The 22,342-nt window shown below is 41.6% G+C and overlaps 1 protein-coding gene across 10 annotated transcripts in view; it reads left to right on the forward strand.

The window, feature by feature from the left end:
• The window catches only part of MAP4K4 (mitogen-activated protein kinase kinase kinase kinase 4), a 167,021-nt gene that overhangs the window by 121,070 nt on the left and 23,609 nt on the right, over window positions 1-22,342 (forward strand). For 3 of the 10 annotated variants that reach the window (XM_032100382.1, XM_032100384.1, XM_032100388.1), the window contains exons 12-23: window positions 214-424; window positions 7,767-7,928; window positions 10,037-10,123; window positions 10,794-11,018; window positions 14,307-14,468; window positions 16,475-16,705; window positions 17,633-17,739; window positions 18,660-18,811; window positions 19,504-19,601; window positions 19,940-19,948; window positions 20,928-21,103; window positions 21,484-21,604. In XM_032100382.1, the coding sequence (XP_031956273.1) occupies window positions 214-424; window positions 7,767-7,928; window positions 10,037-10,123; window positions 10,794-11,018; window positions 14,307-14,468; window positions 16,475-16,705; window positions 17,633-17,739; window positions 18,660-18,811; window positions 19,504-19,601; window positions 19,940-19,948; window positions 20,928-21,103; window positions 21,484-21,604 (1,741 nt within the window). The remainder of the gene's footprint in view (window positions 1-213; window positions 425-7,766; window positions 7,929-10,036; window positions 10,124-10,793; window positions 11,019-14,306; window positions 14,469-16,474; window positions 16,706-17,632; window positions 17,740-18,659; window positions 18,812-19,503; window positions 19,602-19,939; window positions 19,949-20,927; window positions 21,104-21,483; window positions 21,605-22,342) is intronic. The other 7 variants (XM_032100389.1, XM_032100391.1, XM_032100390.1 and 4 more) reach the window with 5 other exon arrangements.

The raw sequence follows: 22,342 nt of genomic DNA on the forward strand, positions 1-22,342 counted from the left end.
TGTTAGCATTCGTCCTTATTTTGCTTGGCCTCATTTCACGCCTTCCACTGAGAGCGTGTATTTGACATACATTCAGTGTCCTTGCTCCAAAAGAAATGAGATTAAACTTTAACATCATGATATAATTTATTAATGTTCCCCTGCTTTGGCAAAGGTATTTAATGGCCCATCAGGCTTTATCATACAGAAGGCTTTAGCTTCCTCTTGTTGCAGTTCTATTGTCAATGTGCCTGGAGAATCAACCCTCCGACGTGATTTCCTGAGACTGCAGCAGGAAAACAAGGAACGGTCCGAGGCCCTTCGGAGACAGCAGCTGCTGCAGGAGCAGCAGCTCCGTGAGCAGGAGGAGTACAAGAGGCAGCTGCTGGCAGAGAGGCAGAAACGCATCGAGCAGCAGAAGGAGCAGAGGAGGCGGCTAGAAGAGGTAGAAACAGGAGACTGGAGTTTGGGGGACAGAAGTCCCTCTTCCCCTTTTGTTTCCCATTCCTGTGCCCATTTGAAAAGAGTTCCCTGTAGCCCCAGGATATCTCAGGAAAGAAAACGTCATGTGAAAATCCACCTGCAAACGTAGAGCAAAGCACTTAAATCCCTGCCCGGCTACTCGAATATGTCTTCCAAAGCGTTTGAATATCCAGCAGCTTCTATGAAGACAATATAGAGCTGGGTTTTGGAAGGTGTTTTTTAGGAGAGAGGCTTTGTCTTGGTCTCTGTCTAGGCTTTAGGTAGCTGTAGAGAAGAGGAGACATAAATTATTCCCAGATAGATTTTTCTCTCAAGAGTACTTTTTGGGAAGGCCATAATATTTTTCAGATTTCCCTTTAAATGTTTCTCAAACATCTGTGTTTGGCACTCATTCATGGTAGATAGAAGCCTGTATTTTAATGTATTACTCTCTCATGCATAGGTAGCTTAATGACTAAAAGCCACCTAGATCATAAAATAATAGAATGATTTGGATTGGAAGGGGCTTTTAAAGGTAGATCTATAAATATGTTTTATAAATCAGTGTTAACATTATAATTCTGCAGAAATTGCAAATATGTAGATCATACTTTGTGATAGAGTAAGTATGCCATTTCTATACTTTGCTGGAAGGTAAAAGAAAGTAAATGTACATGGACAATATTGTTCTGTCATACTTTTCACCTCCTAAGATCTCGTGTGCATTTATATATATGTAGATGGAATATGCAGCGTGAGCTTCAGAGGTAGGAAGATTTCAAAACAGCTCTTCAGGCCAGAGCTGGGTATGACACAGAGTTGAAATGAAACCAATCCTTGTTCTTCAGGAAATGCAGGGTCAAATTCCAGTTGTCCTTAAATGACCTCTTGCTTGAGTCTGTTTCAACTGTCCACATAGGAATGATGGAAAAACTACACCCAGTCTGGTTTTCCAAATCCTGGTAATGTTTAATGAGGATGCAACCAGGACCAAATGTTGATTTGCATCCTGTGATGTGTTTGCATAACAGGTAATACAAAGTTCCAAATACCCTTCCAGGTCACATTATGCTCCTTATCCCTCTTTTCCAAAGTGCAAATGAGTTTAGTGTTGCTATAAGGAGGGATTGGTAGCTAAGATTCAGCCACACATGAATCCATGAGGAGGAATGAGGGGAAGGCGTATAAACTCCATTTCTCTTCTGTTTCTTCCCCACCCTTCAGAGAATGCCAAGATAAACACTGTAGCACTTCCAACTGTTTTAGACTGTTTGTGGGGGGAGTAAGTAATAAAAAAAGATACTAGGAAAATATGAAAATAAAATACTGATATTGTCAAAGGTGGGCAAAAGTTGAGATACTACTTAGCCTCTCAAATTTTTCTTAGTACGCAAGTCAATGATTTTTTTTAAATGCCCCTTTAATCTCTAAGGTTCTGCAGGCAGTATTTTTTGTTGAGGAAGAGGATTACAATTAAATTATCTAGGTCATTTAACTTTAGTAATCAGTGCAACTCTTAAAATCTGGATTTTCTTTTTAAAATAAAGGAGCTGCTGCTGCTAGTAGTGGAAACAAAGCAATGCACCATTTTCCCTGCACGGGTTGGACTTTTTCGGGATGTTGCAGTTATAACTAAATGAGCAAGTAAAAAGAAAAGGCAGTTACCTGAAAGTTATGTTTAATCAGTCCTGCTTTTAAAAATATGAAACAAAACTGACAGCTACCACAACCACAAGACAGCATGTAATGTAGATTGTATTACTGAGTAGGGTTGCATGGTAAAACATGTAAAATTTGTAAGATCAAAGCTTTTGACCTGGTATTGGTCTGTAACTTCTGCCGGATTCCCTTGGAGGCATAAATAGGAATGACAAGTTAAAAAAGTTTCCTTTTACAGGTGATGGTGTGGGCATATTGTTCATCAAGTGCATTAAAAAAAAGGCTCACATTTAGCTTTCAAAAAACCCCCACTTAGTTCATTGAATCTTGTGTTGGAAAAATGTATGATCCCAAGTGATTTTTAAAAAAACGGCAGCCAAAACAAGCTCCTTCAGATGGGGGAAGGGTGGTAGACACAAATTTAGATAAACATCAGTGTTGTGACACAAATGAAGGCCAAAATATTGAAATGTTGTCACTTTGTCCTTAACTCACCCCCCTGTTTTGATGAAGCCAGTAAACAATGGAGAGCTTGGTAATGGGAGTTAAGATTAGTGTCAGGCATTGAAGCTCAGGGCGTTCATAAATTTGTTGATATTTTTACCACACTTGCTTTCTTGTAATTTTTGCTTGTGTAGAGTATGTTTGCATATACCTAATTAATATTCTTTGGTAGAATTTTATGCATTAGATAATCTTCCTGAACAAGTTGCATATACTTCCCCCCCTCCCCGCTTCCTAAATTAAAATTGAGGGCTTGTTCTTACAATGCTGGCACAGAGCCTAGACAGTTTTGACCGAGACTGTAACAGGAACGGTGTTTAGGACATCTGCCAAAAACTGTAATTCTCAGCAGTGTTAGAGAAAAGATTACTTTTTAAAAGGCATATAGGTGACTTCTAAAACTTGCTGTTGTAGGAACCTTGTAGTTCATGTGTTACTGAGGAGGCGAAAATGACATGTGGTCAAACTGCAGAAAATTATTTGAGAATTTTGGGAAGGGGATTTATTTGTCTTACCTCCAGTCCTGCTTCAAAAGACATATAAAGACTATCAACTATGTAGGTGTTTAGATAATTTAAACAAGAAATCTGAGCTGTTCCTGGCTGGTTTAATGTGTGTCTGTGTTTCTGCTCAGCAACATGGAGAAAACTACTGGGTATCAGAAAGCATTTAAATTTGTACTTAGCAAAACTGAGTCTGGCTCGGGAAATTCAGAATTGGCTGTGGTGGAGTCCCATTCTCTGTGGACCTCTGCAGTTCAGGATAGCTTCATTAAATGGTGTCTCTGTCCCTGATCATGAGAACCTAAGATGGATGTTTTTGAAGTGGTAGGTTACAGCTCCACTGACAAGTAGTACAGCCCTATAGAAGCAGATCGTGGAGCACAGTAATTAAAGTGCTGAGGACCTGAAGACTTCATGTGTTTAAAGACAGGAGGAATTCCTTTGGACTGGCTGAGGTCTAGACTCTGTGCCTACTTGTGGTTGGAGTGCATCAGCCTTTTTAATTTCATCCAAAAGGTGTGGTTGGCACTCCAGGACATCTTCAAAATATGAAACAAAACTGGATAAGTGGAGATGTTTGGGTGATTCACTTCAAAAGACCACTCCTGATCCTGAACCAAGATGCTAATGTAGGTGTACCTGCAGGCAATTTTTGCCAGGGCTTTATTTCTTTTACAGAAGGGGTGCTTACTCTTAGCTACTTAATTTGAATTGCTTGCAGCTTGGATTGGTACTGAATAAGAAGTTCTACTTCAGATTTATCTCTAGTGTGGACAAAGCAAAAATCTCTTTATTAATCTTGCCAATTCTCTTCCTAAGCTGATACCAGGCTACCTAATTCTTTGTGAAAGAAATAATTAATATATGTATCATCAATCTTCTTCTGAATATGAGATACAGTAATAATATTTTAGGAATTTAAAATTAGAGGATCTGTATCTATCTTCAGCATTTCACTGTATGGACGAGGGCCTGAATTCGTTGGTATAGACCAACTGCGTGTGTAGTTGCATTGCCCCCTCCTGGTAAATCATGCTCTACTGCATGGACTTCCAGCTTGGAAATGTCAGGTTCCATTATGAGATCATCATTATTGCACCCTAAAACCAGACAAGGAGCCAGAGTATTAACACTGTATTTTCTTTGTGTTTTTTTTTTTAGTGTTGTTCGCATAGCAAATGCCCATTTTGTGAAATGCAGTAATTTGAGGCAGTATGGACTCTGTCAAAATTCTGTTTTGGCATGTCTGACACTTCTTTGAAGAGTTCTTGCCTTATCTTCTGGTTATCAGTTAGCTCCTTGGAAGGAAACTTTACATCTGACACGTGCAAGAAAGTTGGTAATACTATATCCAGCTAAAGAACACCTGAATACTCATCCATAAGTTCAGGAATCTAGATCTATACCTGCTGCTTATTGGACAAGAATGTTTTATGTCAGTGTTTTTTGTAGTGCATGACAAATTTACAGTATCTGACAATCACATGCACTAAATTTGGAAGGCAAATTTTTATGCGTAGAAATATGACATTGGGATTAACAAATGGTTTTCCCTGTCCCTCTCCCATCCTTTGGGCAAGCCTTAGGAACACAGTGATCAGGGTTTTGGTGTGTCCTCACAAAAGAGTTGCTAGAGCCAGTCAGGAAGGCAACCTTGTGCCAACAGATGGATACAAGAAAGTCAGCTATAGGGCTGGCTCTGAAGCCAGGTTGGGTCAACACAAATTGCCACCAACCATCTTTGGCATTGCTTTGACAAGATGTGGACTAGGATCCAAGAGATGGTTGTCACTGTGGGTTTCCTCTCCCTGGGCGTGTTAAAAGTAAATTCCACTTTGTTAATGACCACTGGTTTGATGCCAAGGTTTCAAAGACCACGTGCAAAGGAAGTGAAACCTTTCTTTTACAGCTAGGGCTGGGATTAAGGGGCTCATGCAGGGTATTTGTGTGGGCTCCTGCAGTGCCAGGTACCTCTCTTCCCACTCACCTGGCAGGAGGCTGAGGCAGTGTCTGATGGGAAGATGGAAGTGATGCTGAGAAGCCCAATCTCCCTGCCTACTTTGGTGCACAGAGCGTAGTACATTTTGAGATTTGACTTAAATCCTTTTTCCCCCCTCATTCTTTTGCTGGGTAATAAGTATCTGCTGTTGTGCTGAACTAGATGTCTGGATCAAGGTTTCATTAAAAATCTCATCTTTTGACAATTGATTTTGTTTATTTTGTGATGCCATGGGAAACCAGTGTGCTTAATCAATTTGTAGCTTATTTTTCTCATATTAAGTTCAGTTATTTATACTTATTCCTGAACACTTCTGAATTAATTCAAGAAGCGATGAATTTACCCGTCTTCCTTGTAGTGAGAATGATGCCATCCTGAGATCTGCAATATATCCGCTTAACAATGTCAACACAATATTGTTTGAGTTGATAAATGTGCATATTATATTAATCAGTCAGCAGTGTGCTGTCTCTTGCATCCTCAAGGCAGCAGAATTACTGTACTTCACATCTTACTTTTCTTAAACAAAAGCCTGTCAGACTTGATTAGCCAAGAAGGACCTGAATATATTGACTTAAATGTAGAAATTGCTTGACACTGATGCATATATTCAGAAATAAAAGTGCCTACTTAATCCTTTTACAGTGCTTAAAAAATGACGGAGGGGAAGCAGTGAAACCTATGAAATGCACCGCGTGCCGTAGCTGCCTTGCAGCACTTTTGCTATTTATATATCTACATTCATTGAAGAGAGCTGGCTTAAGCATGAGTGAAAAGGCTGGTAAATGGATTTAGTTAGAAGAGATGCAAGGGCAAGGAAGCTGTGTTTCTGAGAAGATACAGAAAGTGTGGGGGATAAAAGAGCTTATGTCTTGTGGCACAGGAAGGTGGTGGTGAACCCAGGATGATGCTATAGGCCAGGAAGGAGGGCATGATAGTTACAGTGTGGGTGTACTTCAACAGTGGTCTTCCGGAAAGTCATGTCTTCCCCTGAACTGTAGTTAATGGAAGAGAATTGGAAAGCAGCCTGTACTATTTAAGTGCTCCTAATTGATGGAATCACGGAATGGTTTGTGTAGGAAGGGACTTTAAAGGCCAGCCAGCTCCAACTTCCCTGCCATGGGCAGAAGACACCTTCCAGTGCTCAAAGCCCCATCCAGCCTAGCCTTGAACACTGCCAGGGATGGGACATCCACGACTTCTCTTGGCAGAAAAGCTCAGAAAACCCCAAGAACCATCTTTTTTTTCCCCCTGGTATTTCTCCTCCACTGTCATGGCAGTATCAATTCCGGAAGATGGGAAGGCTGTTGATCTTTCAGTTACTTCATAGTAATGCAAGAAAATGTGCCCAGCAGAGAAAGCTCATTTCCCATGAAGTAACACAGCGAGTGTAGATCGGCCCTTGCTTTTCCAGTTGAGCACAACTATGAAACTCACACCAGTAACTGGATTTGTGAACCCAAATAAAAGCTTAGTGTGAGTGCTCTTTCTTGCAAGACTATTTGGAGTGCCTTAAGACGGGCAAATCTGTGGCAGCTTTGTTTCAACAGAAATTTGGGATAGTATTAACCTTAACCTAAATGTGATAAAGAATAACCAATGTAGGTTTTCATTTTTGTTCTTGGGATTAAATTTGTACATGCTATTTTTTGGTTTAAATTTCTTCCATATTTTTTAGCATATTATAGAAACGTATAAAGAAAGTAAATGTAGTGATATTCCCAGTTGATGGTTGAACAGGAGACAGCTGGGTCTTTTGACACTTAGGCAGTTGTGGGAGGCTGCCTGGGATTTTGATGTAGGTGGAGTAACTGGATGCTTATGCTGAAGTGCAGGAAGAGTTGGTCACGACTGTATGGGCATTTAAAATGTCTTCTCTGAAGTCATACATGGTGCTCTATAGACATAAATGAGTCAGTTCATGCTTTCTAGAGCTGTTTTCCAGTTTTTTTTCAGACGTGAGCAGACCTAATCAGCACCAGTTTGTATTTGGGTCATGTGTGGAAGCTTATCTGTGTAAGTGTAAATCTTACTTCAGTTGCTTTTCCTCTTTTACATATAGGTGCTTTTGATGTTCTGGGAGGAGCTGAGGTGCTGTTGGTCAGCCTTCCTTCTCTCCTAGGCAAAGTTTTGGGCAGTGCATTAAATTAAGCTTGGATATTGGGTCACACTACAAAATTCTTAGCAGACCGTGAATTGTTTTAAGAGACAAGCTACTTACAGAAAGTTCAAATAGTGGTCATTTAAGTTAGCTGATTCAGTAGGGCTGATCATTCCCTTTTGGCAACATGTAGATTGTTGATGTCAAAAAAGTTGTCATCTCTGTGTTCAACAGTTGTTCAAAGATTGAGATTTGTGTTAGCCTCTCTTGAAGAGAGGAGTGAGTTTCCACAGCTCAGTTGTCATCAGGAGTATGGTACATGACTTTGTGTGTGTGCATGAAGAAACCAGAGAGTGGAAGTGAGGCTACTTTTAGGGATAGATGCGTGCTGGGTGTGAGTTTAGTTTCCTGGTGGAACGCTTGCATAAAATGTTTTGTCACTTGGTTGCAGAGCTTGCTAGTCCTGGTAAATCCCGCTCTTCACCATAGAAAACAACTCCACCTCTTTCTTTGATAACAACAAAAGTAAAAGTCTGTGGTTTCTTTTCCCTTTTTGTAGCAACAAAGAAGAGAAAGGGAAGCTCGAAGGCAACAAGAGCGCGAGCAAAGGCGGAGAGAACAGGAGGAAAAAAGACGTCTGGAAGAAATGGAGAGGAGGCGTAAGGAGGAGGAAGAGAGAAGAAGAGCAGAGGAGGAAAAGAGGAGGGTAGAAAGGGAGCAGGTGAGTCCATGATACAGATATATGTGCAATAGGTTTGCTTTGTCTAAGTTCTAATTTAATTTTTTAAAAAGTAGTAAGCCTAAAGCAGCTTAGAGGCAATGTAACACTAACTCTTTCATCTTTGTTGTTTTTGACAGCAAATGCACTAACATAGGATTGTAGGGCTTTATGGAAAACTCTGGCAGCCTCAATATTCTCTCAAAAAAAGAAGTCTTGTTGCAATACTCATTCTAAATTCAGCTCGTGCCCCTGGGCTGGACTAAAATTCACCAGAATTGGCAAAATCATCACTGGGGCTGAAAATTGTTTCTAGGCTTGTCTTGCTGGATCAGTGGTTCTTGCAGGACATGCCCCTGTTCAGAAGGCCTCCCAAGAGAATGGCAGCTCTGTTGTGTGTCGGCTTCTGGCACACAGAATTGGTCATTGTCATGAACTTTAAATACTCTGAATTTGGGATGAAATCTTTTGGCTGCAGAGGATTTTCCATCCTAAAACTTTAATATACAGTTTCCCTCTCTTACTCTGTCTGTTTAAAATCAGTAATGTATGCCCATTCAGGCAACAAGTATATTGTAAGTTATGCCAGTGTGCCCTTAATACATTGAAAGTACAACTGAGAAACTTGTTAAACTGTGAAATTCAGCTGCTATATTTATGCATGAAATCTGCATGTTTTAAAATCCTTTAATAACTTTAATCAGGGTGATAATCAGAGCAATACTTACTGTGCATGTACTGCAAAATACTGATCGCAAATAAAGGGCCAAAACTTCTGTCCTAGAGGCTGATTGATTGTAAATTTCCCATTAACTTCAAGAATGCTGGGTTTGGCCTGACATACATTAATTTTTTCTTACATAAATTCTCTGTATTTGAGATCATAGATGATTGTGTTACTGGGAAATTTTATTGTCTTTGTGTATGTGTCAAAGAATCTTGAGTCAAAAGGAGAGAAGACTAACCAACGGGAATAAATATAGGGAAAATCTCTAATTACAGCATAGCAATTTGCTTTTGGGCAGACACCGGGTATTCCCCCAGCTGCTTTTTAAACTGTTGAAATGCTAATTACGCACAGTGCCAATAATGACAAATGGTTAATTAGTGTGGCCAAGCTGAACCACTCTGAATCTTTATTCTTTTTTTTTAGAAGAAAAGACATGTTCCCTCTTAGAATTTTTGTTAACTCGAAGTGTGGCTCAGCCAATGTGCGTAACAACAGTATAGTGTATCTCATCAGTCTGTCACAAGACTTTCTATAACTCCCATCACTGTATCACTGATCCATTAATTTCTTTATGCATACACTGTAAATGTGTGCGTGTGCTTGTGTGTGTGCGCATGCACATGTTACATACTTCCATTAATTGCATGATAGGATGTTACCAGCTTGGGTTTGGTGCTTCAGAGTTTGAGTTCTTCCAGGGGGTAGGTGAAGCAATGAGTAAATGTCTTGACCTGTTGAGGCTGCAGGTGAAGAGATGGCTAGATGGCAAGAGCAAGCGACTTTGGTCTAATATTTGTTTCCTGGTGGATGTTTGTTTGTGTCGTAACCATCGCATAATTCAGCAAGGCTGGCAGCATTTGCTCAGGAGAGGCTTCTGATGAGGGCAGCAGGGGAGACTCAGCAGGCCAGGTCCCAACTGCACTTGGCAGAGCCCATTTTGGGGGAGCTTGCTCCAGCTCTGCCTACACTATGCCTGGCTCTAGCTGTTGCTAACAGTTCATCGCACCAGTGCAACACACTAATGTTTAATACAACTTGCATGTGACTTTGTATTGGCTGTGTTGAGTCAGACTTGCTGTGTTTTAACTTTCCAAAACCTTCAAGTGCATTTTGCTGCTTCTTGAAACCACTTCCAAAATACATAAATGAGCTCTGGCCTGTGCCGGCAACATTTGCAGGAGTGCAAATTTCAGAACAGAAGGGGCCAAAATCTAATGCTCAGGAGGCAGGGCTTCCTAAATTGTTCTGCAGGCACTAATCCATCCTGAAGTGCATTTCTCATTAAAGCTGAACTGGGGAAGTAGCGTGTGGTGTTCCACCCAGGGGGTTCTGATGCATTCCTTTTGAATAAATTTATTGCTGGGTAATTTCTATGTGACAGGAGTATATCAGGCGACAGCTAGAAGAGGAGCAGCGGCACTTGGAAATTCTACAGCAGCAGCTGCTCCAGGAGCAGGCCATGTTACTGGTAAAGCACTGTATCTGTTTTGTTCAGTAGCTATAGGATCCATTTATCCGGCCAGTCCTAGGCTTCCCTCAGTCGGGCACAGCTGCACTGACAGTATGACAACAAAGGAGCTTGATTAAAAGGCCATTTATGCTAGTGTTGTGGGCTGACAGGCACATATGAGAAGTGCTGTATGGTCACACTGCTTTCTGGGCAATAAGAGGAGGCTTTATGTTAAAGTGGAACAGTTCTGGTGTGGTGGTCGAGTTTCTGAACAGACCTTGGCATTCAGTGAAGAACTAGAGTGCTTGTGTTGCAGATCAAAAGCACACATGATATGTAAATCCACCCCAGGATACAATGGCCTAGTGTTGGTCTAAATCATTGTTTTATGAACTTTACACTGGATTTAGTATAAATAACTCTTTTTTTTTCCCTTTAATAAAAACCAGTTTTGACATAACTCTCCAATCATGTCAAGCTTAGCACTACACTCATGACTTTCCCAACATAAGACACAAGTCATATGGGTCTAACTTAGCTCTTGGTTATACTTTAACAATGAAATAAACAAACAAACAAACAAAAAAGCAACAGCAACCAGAAAGGTGCATTTTTAATGGGATTGGTAGGGACACATCCACTGTACAGTCAGTGTCATGTCTTGAATTCCTCGCCCGTTCTCTCAAAGGAATACAGATGGCGAGAGATGGAGGAACACCGCCAGGCAGAGCGACTCCAGCGCCAGTTGCAGCAGGAGCAAGCCTACCTCCTGTCACTGCAGCACGACCACAGGCGGCAGCAGCAGCAACAGCAGCAGCAGCAACAGCAGCAGCAGCAGCAAGAAAGAAATAAACAAAGCTATCATACCCCTGAGCCAAAATCCCACTATGAGCCTGCTGAAAGAGCACGTGAGGTAAGTCCTCCTTTGAACAAGAGTCTGCTAACTGCTTCTCTGCCTGCTGGCATCAGCATAACTGCAGTTCTGCTACGATAGAGTTGGAGGCCAAAGCACCACTTGTAAGGGGCAGGATATTTTAAACTGTTGGCTACTGGTTTTCAAGCCCAAGGGCAACTTCTGAGTACTTCTGCTGCAATCAGTGGAGTTCAGAGTTTTGAGGTGTAGAAGTTGGAAAGAAGGTGTGGAAGGCTGCAGACTAAAGGGACCTGGTTTTGGAAGGATCATGTCCGGAAGTTACATCTGTGCTTCATCAGATGTGTTTTCTTAGGAAGCATTGGTGCAGCTGGTGATCTGTGTCTCTGGCAAGTACTGGGGATTTGAAATTGAGAGGCAGTTGGAAAGCACAAACCTATGATGGATGTTAAGACTCAGCACATTTACAGATTTGGTGTTTTATCTTACACTCTTCAAAATTTCGTTCTCGTTAATGCAAACCTGAATTTCATTAGTTTCATTTTTGAAGTGTTAAGTATTCTCTTCTGAGATCACGTCCCGCTCTTTTGATACTCTGTGATGCTGTCTTCTTGGACTTCAGGCACTCACAAGTCGATCTGAAGTGCTTTTTCTTTCAGTGAGTGGTCCCCTGTCTTCACTGGTCCATGAATAACATTGCTAAGCAAGTAAATGCCTCTTTGATGTATATTTGGCTTTCTTTCTGTGATCTTACATTTCCCTTGAGCACCATACTGCCCACAAACCACCAGACTGGGCAATGTTAGTCAAATGGCATTCATCAGCTGCATGTGGGAACTAGGTAAATACATTTTGGAACAAGAACAGAAAATATATTTAGGCCTGCTAAATGTGATAAAGTAGCTCTCGGTTCAGCTTCATCCAGCAGTGCTTCTTAGTCTTTGAAGTATTGTTGTTTGGGCTTGGTGGACACAAACTCGTTTTATTCTAGATGCTGTTGTCCAAGTTCTTAATAAACCATGTTTGTGCTATCTCATCCATTCTGCTTGATGGTTGAAGTATCTGATACGTCTTTCTTATTTGGAAGAAGTTCAGACTTGTCTGGTATGTGATGGTGCAGACATGGAACCAGCCCTCTTGTCCTTGTTGCATGCTCTTGGCCCACCTCAGTGAAAGCATTGTGCCAGTCTAGCACTTCTGTCCAGCCTGAATGCTGGCTTTGGAGGGATGCAGAACTGTATTCTGTTTCATTTGCCTTTCAGAGTTGAAAAGGAGAGAAACTCCTTGGCAAAGATTCAAGTGTTACATCCTTTAGGAGAACCACTGACTCAGCTGTTTTTCTGTTGTAGTCTTTTTCTTTTGTGATTGCTCTAAGCCGAAAGTAAAGACAGAAAAATTGGTTAGTAGTCAGATCTTCCCGGAGACTGTTGTGCAATAGTCTTTTTTAAAAGTGTGGTAGAAGTATAGCCATAATGTCTTGATACCTGGCAGTAGGAATGCCACCAGTTAATCCTAACAGCAGGCATTAACTCTGACAACATTCTTTACGTAAAATAACAGTTGGAATGAGTTCTATGCCTTATACTTTCAGCCATACTGGTCTCCAGAGAAAGGGTCCACTTACAGAGATGCTGACCATTGGGATGGTAAGCTGAAGTGGACTAACTTTCATGACTGGCAAAGTTTAATGGTGATTAGTTTTTTTCCTCACTGCAGTAGCTATGAGGTTATAAGGAAATGGACTTCCATGATCGGCTTTGGGAAACAGCAGGGGACTTGGAACTTAATACCACTTTCAGATCCAGACAGTCAGATGACTGGAACAGGACCTGTTTCTATCCAGGAATGTACTCTTACCTCCTTCCCACTTCTTGCCTGGTTTTGAGGACATGTTGCTCATGCAGTTTATGTGCTTTGTGGAAGAAACTTCCTATCATCTACAGCTAGAGACGTGAAAACCTGTTTCTTCAGACAGAAGGACTTGAGGCTTTTCCTTATTCTGTTCATAACAAGGAGTCTGGCCTGTTTTTTAGACTTTAAAGAATGCCTCTGTGAAGTAGAACACAGTGGTGAAAATGATTGCATGGTGAAGATCCTTGCCTCCATTATTGTTGTACTTCCCAAGACATGGTATGTTTTGTGTAGACCTCACAGAACCTTGTCTGCTTGCCTATAGGCAAACTGGTACTATCCTGAAATTTTGGAAAGCAGCGGCAAGTTGGGTTTGTAAAGGAGCCCACCTGAGGTGAGGAGTCTGGAAACTTGCCTCTGTCTTCTGGTAGCCATCATCTCCAGACCATCACTGCTAGGGAGCAATTAGGAAATCGTCCCAATACTGGTTTCGTGCTCTGGGCACAAGGGTTAAAGCAAATTAAATCATCCCAAGCTTCCAGTCTGATCTTTGGTGCTTTGATAAAATGCTGGGAGTTTAGCATTCCTCAGAGGCAGCTTCCCTGGCACATGCTGCCTTGGTTCTAGCAACAGTCTTAGGAAATGGGAGGCTATTTCCTTTCTGCCTGTAGCCTCCCTCCATCTCCTGTGCTTCATACATCTCACTTTGTTCTCAGTGTTGTGGCCTTGAAAGAGGTGATGTTTCTGCATGGGGACCTTGCTTGATGGTCTTCTGAGGATTGAGTACATTCTGATTTAGTCTTCCCCTCAGCAAGCTCTTGAGGTTAATATAAGATCAATTCTACACCTTCCTGAGAACAGGAAACAGGATGATGGGACCGTCCTCTACAGCCTTTGAGGTTGTGCTGGGACTGATTGGTAAGAGAGACAATAATAAATCCTACACTTTTGTGCCTAAAGCTGAACAGACTCCAGTATTACCTGGCAGAGAAACATATCCTCCTATCTCTTTTTCTATTGCCAAAGAGAAAAGCACAGGAAAGCAGATCATCCAAAACCACTGGTTGCATAAGGTGGTCAACTAAAGTAAGAGATAGCAATGGGAAATGTACTTTTATATTATAAAGTTGTTTCTGTTTTCATATATCCTTTTTATTATCTGTGAGGAAAGTACCGATAACAATTAATCTAGGCAGAAAGAAGGCCCCTAATGGTCTTTCATGACATTATCTCACATCTTACTACCTCCTGTATCTCCTCTCTTCCTGGTATGGATTATCCATATTGGCATACTTGCTGCCTTGGTGTAGTCCACTCAGTGAACTTACAGTGCTGGCAAAAGTGGTAGGGAAAAAATCCTGCCAAACCCCAAATGTATTTGGTTTCTTTGTGGTAAAGAAAAGGTGGTACTCCCCTTTGTATTTCTACTGTAATTGGTTTTACTGACTCGAGGCTTAACCTCCATTTATTTTGGCTTAGGTGGAGGAGAGATTTAGAAAAACTAATCAGGGCTCCCCTGAAGCACAGTCTAAACAGATGGGCAAAGTGTTGGAGCCACCAGTGCCTTCAAGATCAGAGTCCTTTTCCAATGGAAACTCAGAACCTGCTCAGCCTGCCCTGCAGAGGCCAATGGAGCCCCAGGTAAGTGCCCAGGAAAATCTTGGTGATCCTCGAGGGAATGCAGAAGTCCTAACATGTTTCCTTCAAATTTGCAGATCTTTGCACTTAGAAAGCCTATTGTAGAGGGTAGTACTGTTACACAAAACAGCTTATTCTGTAGATTTACTCTTTGTCTATTTTTGCTTGTTTTATTGAGAAACTGATGGATTTCTGAGTTTGGTGGTTTGGTTTGGTTTGGGTTTTTTCAATGTTAGAGCTAGAGTAGAACTTTTGCATCCCGTTATTATCTGTGCAGCAGTGACACAGTGGGTTAAATGCTGGTGGCAGTTGCAGAGCATTTTGCAATTCAGAATTTGTTCTGTGCAAGGTATTTACTACTAAAAAGGATGCTCAGGAAAAAAGTGCACTTGCTTGGTTTTTTAAATTCTTGCAGAAAAAAGCTAACTAAACAAGTGGGTTTTAATAGTATGAGCAGTGTTTCAAAGAGCGTTGCAGAGCATGTCTAAGAAAAGCAAGTTTATTGTCAGTAGGCCTGCAGTTGCTAAATAGAGCTCTGTACCACCCCTGGAAAATCAAGAAGACCAAGACCTTCATGGTAGCCATTGTTCTGTTGTTTTCTAAGGAGAGGCCTCCAGATCTTGATATCTAGTCTCATATTGCATGAATAAGTAACCTTTGTCTAAAACTTTGACATGGCCCAGGAATTCTGAGCAATTTAGTATGCTAAATTAAACGGTAGAGTTCTGCATTTAGTTCCTCTGTTTCCATGCAGAATTTTCTTCTTTCAAATAAAGTCTGTTGATGACAGTGCAAGCTAAAACCATCCCTGACTGTGACTAGGTATTGCCACTCTTTTGGACAACAGGAGAATTTGAACAGACGGAAGAGTGGGAGAAATCAGGACAGAACTTCATCTCTTGCTCATTATTTCCTGGCTTTTATTCAAACTTCTATGACTATATCAAAATATTGGACTTGTATCTTCATACTCTGTGCCAGTTACTTTTAAAGTCTGTGTCTTCCACTCATATTAAGGATAATCAGGCTCTTCAACAGCTGTGTGTATTAAAATTGAGGAAATAATAATCATATAAAAACAAATACAGCCAGCCTACTGAAACTGGGATTGAAAGCAAAGTTTTGCTTAATCATTAGGTGTGAAAACAGCATGTTCCTCAGTTATGACCTTTCCTCCTCCTTAGTTTCAGAAATTAACTCTGAAACACAGGCTTATGCACAAAGAGGAAGTAGGCTGAAGGGTCAATATGGATTTCACTGGGAATCGTAATGGAGTTTTAACTCCACGGTCACTGTTATGCCTTCTTAGTATGTGTAATTGAATATGTGTGCATGTAAGTGTGTGTGTGTGTACTTTGTGTATAAATATGTATATATGTACAGTATATGGTACATATATGGTGTAAGTATAATATGCATTGTACATATGTATACTATATACAATATATATTATGGTTTTTTATATATATTGCAATAACTGTAAAGGAATAAAGGCTTTGTGTTATGGTCTTTCTCCAAAAGTTTTGAGCTGTATCCAGTTCCTAAATTTATTAGGAAATGTAAATGTCTGTTGGTTTGCCCAATTTACAGCATTCTTTAATTTTGTACATTGCTTCAATTGGATGTCCACTTCAAATTTCCCAGCCCACCAGTGCTGCCATGAGACCTGGCCAAAGCCCACTGAAGACCAGGGAACAGAAGGCAACTTCTGTCTTGAGCGGCCTTTGAATTCAGGCTCATGGTGCAGATATTGGGTCCCCTTTTCCTCTGGGCACCAGTGTATGTGTATGTGGAGAGCGTATCACACAAAAAATGCATATGTGCTGTATTTTCAGTCTGTTACGTTCTTTGGGCGCTTGCCTTGCTTTAAGTGCATCAATTCCACCCCACGCTTACCTAATGCCATAACCAATTTGTCTCTGCCTGCCCCACCTGCCTTTATTCTGTGTTAATTGGAAAGCCGGTTATACTGAGCGCATTGAATGTTTTATGTTTTGTTTTCTTGTAAGGTACAGTGGTCCCATCTGGCATCTCTCAAGAACAATGTTTCCCCTGTCTCGCGATCCCATTCCTTCAGTGACCCTTCTCCCAAATTTGCTCATCACCATCTTCGTTCCCAGGACCCATATCCACCTTCACGCAGTGAAGTGCTTAATCAGAGTTCTGACTCTAAGTCGGAGGTACCTGACCCCACTCAAAAGGCTTGGGCTAGATCAGACAGTGACGAGGTGCCTCCAAGGGTAAGGAGTAGAAAGACAGATGTGTGGTATTTTTTATTATTAATTACAGTTTTCTTAAGGATGTGATACCCTGGGCACTGGGAAGACCGTGCCCTTGTGCCAGCACTGGTAACAGTATTTTGGAAGGCAGATCATAATGTAGGTATTCAGTCAATGGGTTAATGTTAATCAACCTGAAGTACAATATTGAAGCTTCATATAAAATTGCTAATTATTTATAGAATGCAGCTATTTCAGAGAAACAATTTATTATGCAAAGTTAACAAATCATTACCATATTCAGGAAAGAATTCAAATTATCCCTGAGGTTATTGCTCAGAGTTAATATTCCTCTTCATCGGTTAGCAACCCAAACTATGAATCATACACTTATTTAAAATTGAGATGGATCTGAACAAAAAGGAAACATTCAATATATTTCCTCCTCCTCTCCCACTCCCATCCCCCCTCCCATCCACTGGGATTTGCTTCTTCTGAGTATATTCTTGCTCCCCCCCCCCACCAGTCTTTGCCTTCTGCTGATCCATTCCCGGGCATTTGTTTGGTTCCCTTGAGCTTATTCTCCTAATTCTCATGCTGTTTCAGCAAATTGCTTTGTGCCTTCCCTGCTTCAGTCAAAATGCCATATTCTTTTCAAATGTCTCAGTAGTTGGGAGGGTAGCAGGGTGTGTACGTGTTCGTGTGATAACCATTAAACTCTATTTAATATTAGGACTCAACTTTGGGCTCTATTCAAATTCTGAACAGCATCACAACTAAGGCTTTTGGCTTTGTGGGTGTTTGTTCATTGCTTTTGGTCATTGATACTAGCTTGTACTTAGAACACATTGTTAAGATCTTAAGAATATATTTCGTGGCAGGAGAGATTGTATCTTCCTGTCCTCTCTGCCCTCTTCGTGGGTTTAACACAACCTTTTTTCTCCCAAGGTACCTGTGAGAACAACATCCCGATCACCAGTCCTGTCCCGCCGTGATTCCCCACTGCAGGGCAGTGGGCAGCAAAATAACCAAGCAGGTCAAAGAAATTCCACGAGGTTTGTAAGCCTACGTGTCCTGGCTTTTCTTGAATTGGAAGGAAAAGGCTTATGGGAATCCAGGTGTTTCCGGACAGCTTTTGGCAATGCCTGTAGGATGTGAAAGGAAGATAATGTAGGATCCCTTTTCAGTAATGATTAATATTGATTTCCCTTGCTGTAGCATGTGTCAACAAATGCTGACAAAATTTCTTCTTTCCTCTTCTCATTTGAGTTGCCTGCCCTGTAATTTTAGCAATAATTTCAAATATCCTTCAAATTTTGGAAAAAATATGGCTGTTTGTGAACATCTTGCCTTTTGGTGCAGTGGGTCATCTTGGATGTACCATGGGGATTACTGTCAGCAGAAGGGCTTGTAATATCTAAAGTGAAGAGACCTCAGAAACTTTTTGGCCTCTTAGCCAGAAAAAAATATTTTAAGAGGGGGAAAAAGACTCCATGAGCTGTGACACAGCATCCGAGGTCAGGAAGGGGAAGAGAGAGCTGACTCCTGAGCTCAGCAGAGGAACATGGGAGGCCACCCTGGAATTAGCTCACTGGACAGGGGTGAGGGTATTCTGGTATTCTTTTTGGCTAGTGTTTAGTTCCTAGGACACTACTGAGCCAATTTTAAACCTGCTGCATGCAGGCCGAGAGAATTGTCTGCTTCAGATTAGATGCATAAGAATGGCAGGTAGATAATTCCAAATAAAAGGAATAGCTTATACCCACCTAAACTTTTTTTTTAACCATCATAAATAAGGTAATAGTTATTTCAAAGGGAGCCACTGCCTGGGTTGTGAAGCATTACTGATGCCCTGAGCTCAGTGTTAAAGTGTTCTTTCAGTTGAGTTATTAGCAAAACACTGAGGGAGCGTGATGTTTCAGTGTGTGTGACTGAAGTGTGTGTAACAAAGAATTTCTTTCCTCCCTTGATACAGCAATATAGAGCCTCGTCTGCTGTGGGAAAGGGTGGAGAAGCTTGTACCAAGGCCAGGCAGTGGCAGTTCTTCTGGCTCAAGCAACTCTGGCTCGCAACCTGGCTCCCACCCTGGCTCTCAGAGCGGGTCTGGAGAGCGGTTCAGGATGAGATGTAAGTCCTTCTCCCACCCTTTGGAACAGTGTGTTTCTGAGTTTATTAAGCTGTGAAGCCCTCAGTAATTAAGGCTGATAACCCTCACAAGGAACAACCTTTGAGCATGCAGTGTCACAGATGGATTAGCTTCCTGTACCCTCTTGGCTGTATGTCCTTGCTTGGCAAAGGCAGTAGGCACAGAAATCATTGTCAAACTGTTTCATTGTTCTTTAATTCACATCCAGGCACTGCTGCATGTTCCTGTGTGCAAATAGCCCAGTCTCCATGCCCTCACAGCTCCCTCCCTTCCTCATGTGTGCAGGGGCTCATTTTGATACTTGTTGCTTGTCACCGTGGTGGTTGTTGATGCGGTGCAGACTGCAATGGATAGGTCTCAGCTGGCTACAGTGGATGATGATGGAGGTTTTCCAGCTCGTGGCCACACTTGAGTCTTTGATTTACAATTGTTGTGACCGTTTACTTTGGCTTCAGACATAGGTCAGTTGCACCTATACAAATCCCAGCTTATGATGTTTTTTATACAGTCCTTCAGGGACAATGTCATAGTGAAACTGCGGTCTTGTGGTCAGACACCCCTAATAGTCTTGTCACCTCTCTTCCTCACTCTAAAGTGAAGTAAGACAACATGTTTTAGCTCCCTGCCTAATCTGTTTTGTTCTGTATTCCTTTTGGGCTCTTGGCACATGCAGCATCATCCAAATCAGAGGGTTCGCCATCACAGCGCCATGAAAGTGTACCTAAAAAGCCTGAAGAGAAAAAGGAAGTCTTCAGACCTATCAAGCCTGCTGTGAGTTGCATCCACCTCCCCTGTCCTCCTTCTCTTTCAGGTAGATTCACAAAAAGTACAGTGAGAGCTTCATTCAGTGCCATTAGGGGTGAACATCAGCTAGAATTGAGTTTGTAACTGTGGGTCTAGCAGCATGTTCTGGGATGTGTAATTGCCTGTGCATATCAGTACTGCAAACATTAGATTTTGCTCTGCTTCTGGAATTGATTTCTGCTCTCTGGTCTTCTTCCTTCCTAATCCATGCCTTTCTCTCTTTCAATCTTGTGCTTCCTTCCTGGGGCTGGACCAATGGTCATGCATTTGACCTGAATGTGCCAATGCTGGGCTGAATGGTGCAGGGAGAAGTGGTAAGACCTTAAATTTTTCCTACTCTCTGTGGAAGATTTCTGACATTTCCTATATCTGGCTGCTATTACAATTGATAACAGCTCTGTGTCCAGTTGTATCTTGGGGAGCTCAATGGGTTTTCACAGTATTTGCACCTTTCCTTGAAACTTTCTTCAGTTGCCATATCTCTTATGATGCTTCACCATCACCCAAATCCGTCAGCTTTCTAAAGAAACATAGAGGCTGGTCCTTCACTTCTGATAGTTTAATGTGTGAAATATTTGCCATAAACTGTATTCAGCTAAATAAAACATAGCTACACAGCTGAGAACACATTGAACTGACTGTAAACCATGTTTACCCACTCTGCAAACTGCAGACAGAAGTGCAGCTTATGTCCCATACTGTATATACTGTTTGACAGTCTTGTGTGACTGACTGGTGCTGATGAATTGGACTTCACAAGTGAACGCCTCAGCACAGTTCCTTGCAGCTGGAAATTGATCAAAAGGTTTCAAGGAGATCAGCTCTCTGCAACTGTGCCTTAGGTGGCTCAGAAAGTCCTAGGATCTTTCTACAACCTTGATGTCTAGATTTCTTGTGGCAGATGCTATTAGCTTGAAAAGTTTAGGAAAATGAACTGTGACAGTAGCCACTATGAGAGAGTGGGTCCTTGTGCTTGTATACGTCCTTCAGATGGTATGATAGCGTAAACTGAAGTCATAGGGTAGTTGGGTTTTAGAGTATGCACATTTTTCTGTGATATGGCAAGACCCCCTTAGGTTGACTCTTCTGGTGCTTGAATCTATCAGAAAGTGAGTTTTGGTAACTGTTAGGAATGAGTAAGTCAAAGGAAACAGTACTGCTGGGGCAATGGAATCACAGAAGTGAACAAGTGAACAAACTCAGGCACTAATCCTGTGGGTTTGTCTTGCAAACTTTTCTTCTCTCCTACTTGCAACATCAGTTTTTAATTTTTTTTCTTCCCTCTGCCATCAGGATTTAACTGCATTGGCAAAGGAATTGCGAGCAGTAGAGGATGTGCGACCTCCACATAAAGTAACGGATTACTCATCCTCAAGTGAGGAATCAGGGACAACAGATGAGGAAGATGATGATATGGAACAAGAAGGAGCAGATGAATCTACTTCTGGACCCGATGATGTCCGAGCAGTGTTAGTCCCTCTAACAGTGTTTTGCATCTGTTTTCCCTTACAGGGGATTGAAGGAAAAGGATGTTAGCTACTTTGGCTTGTATGTTAGTTCTTTCAGCTTACTACAATCTATGAGCAAGACATAGCAGCCTTGTATGTTCATATATTCAAACACTGAGGCTAATCTTTTCAATGTCCTTTCCCTCTTCTTCCTTGATTTCTTACAGAACAAGAAACTGTTTAACAATCTCTTGATAGAGAGGCTTTTCTAGGCAGCTTATGTAAATATTCTACTGGTGTCACAATATAAATTAATTCTGAGTATTCCATGATTCAGGGCAGTGACAGCCAGGGCACTAGTGCTGTTATCTCACTCCAGTTATTTCTTGTCTGGCAAATAGGTCAACGTTGAACTTGAGCAATGGTGAAACAGAGTCAGTAAAAACCATGATTGTCCATGATGATGTGGAGAGTGAACCTGCCTTGACTCCTTCTAAGGAGGGCACCTTAATTGTTCGACAGGTATTGCTTTTCCTTCCCTGTGCAGTGCTGCACCCTTTCTGTGCTCATTAACCCACTCGCTCATTCACCCATGCTGTTTCTACATTATATTTGTTGTTCGTATTATCAAGACGCAGCTGTAGTGAATTTCAGATGAGCAAGATGTTTGATGCATGCAAAGAGAACAGTAGCCCATCACCCCTTGCTTCTGTTTTGCATGCTTTCCAGTGACACTCATGGCAGCACCATGCAGAATATCTCAAAGTCTGTGGGAGAGAAGGGTAGAAAAGCTGCAGGTGTGTGGAGCAAGTACCTGGAGCAAAAACTTAGTTTAGTTTTACCACAGAACCAAATATGTGTCTCAGGAGTGGGGCTGGGAGGGAGACTGGGGTGGGAGCACTCAAGGTTTTTTAAAATTGTTTTGAACCTGTAGTTGAGGGCATACAGACCACCCAGATAACATACACACACATGTACATGTGATTTCACACAAGAGTTGGTGTGGGGGAGAAGCAAAATAGGTGGTGAGGCAGAGAATGTGGACAGAGCTAGAGTGCTGTGTTGTTGCCTTTGATTCTGAAAATATTGCATCCTTGTGCCTCTGAAAGATAATGGTTCCCTGTTAATGAGCTTGTGTGTTAATGAGCGTGTTAGCTTATAGGAGTTTCCTCAGTAATCGCATTTCTGAGTTTCACAACTGAATGCTGATTTCTTAATTGAGCCCTCTTGTTTGAAAATGAAGGTTTCATGGTTATTGTT

This window comes from Corvus moneduloides, chromosome 2, assembly GCF_009650955.1.
Source record: "Corvus moneduloides isolate bCorMon1 chromosome 2, bCorMon1.pri, whole genome shotgun sequence".
Taxonomy (NCBI): domain Eukaryota; kingdom Metazoa; phylum Chordata; class Aves; order Passeriformes; family Corvidae; genus Corvus; species Corvus moneduloides.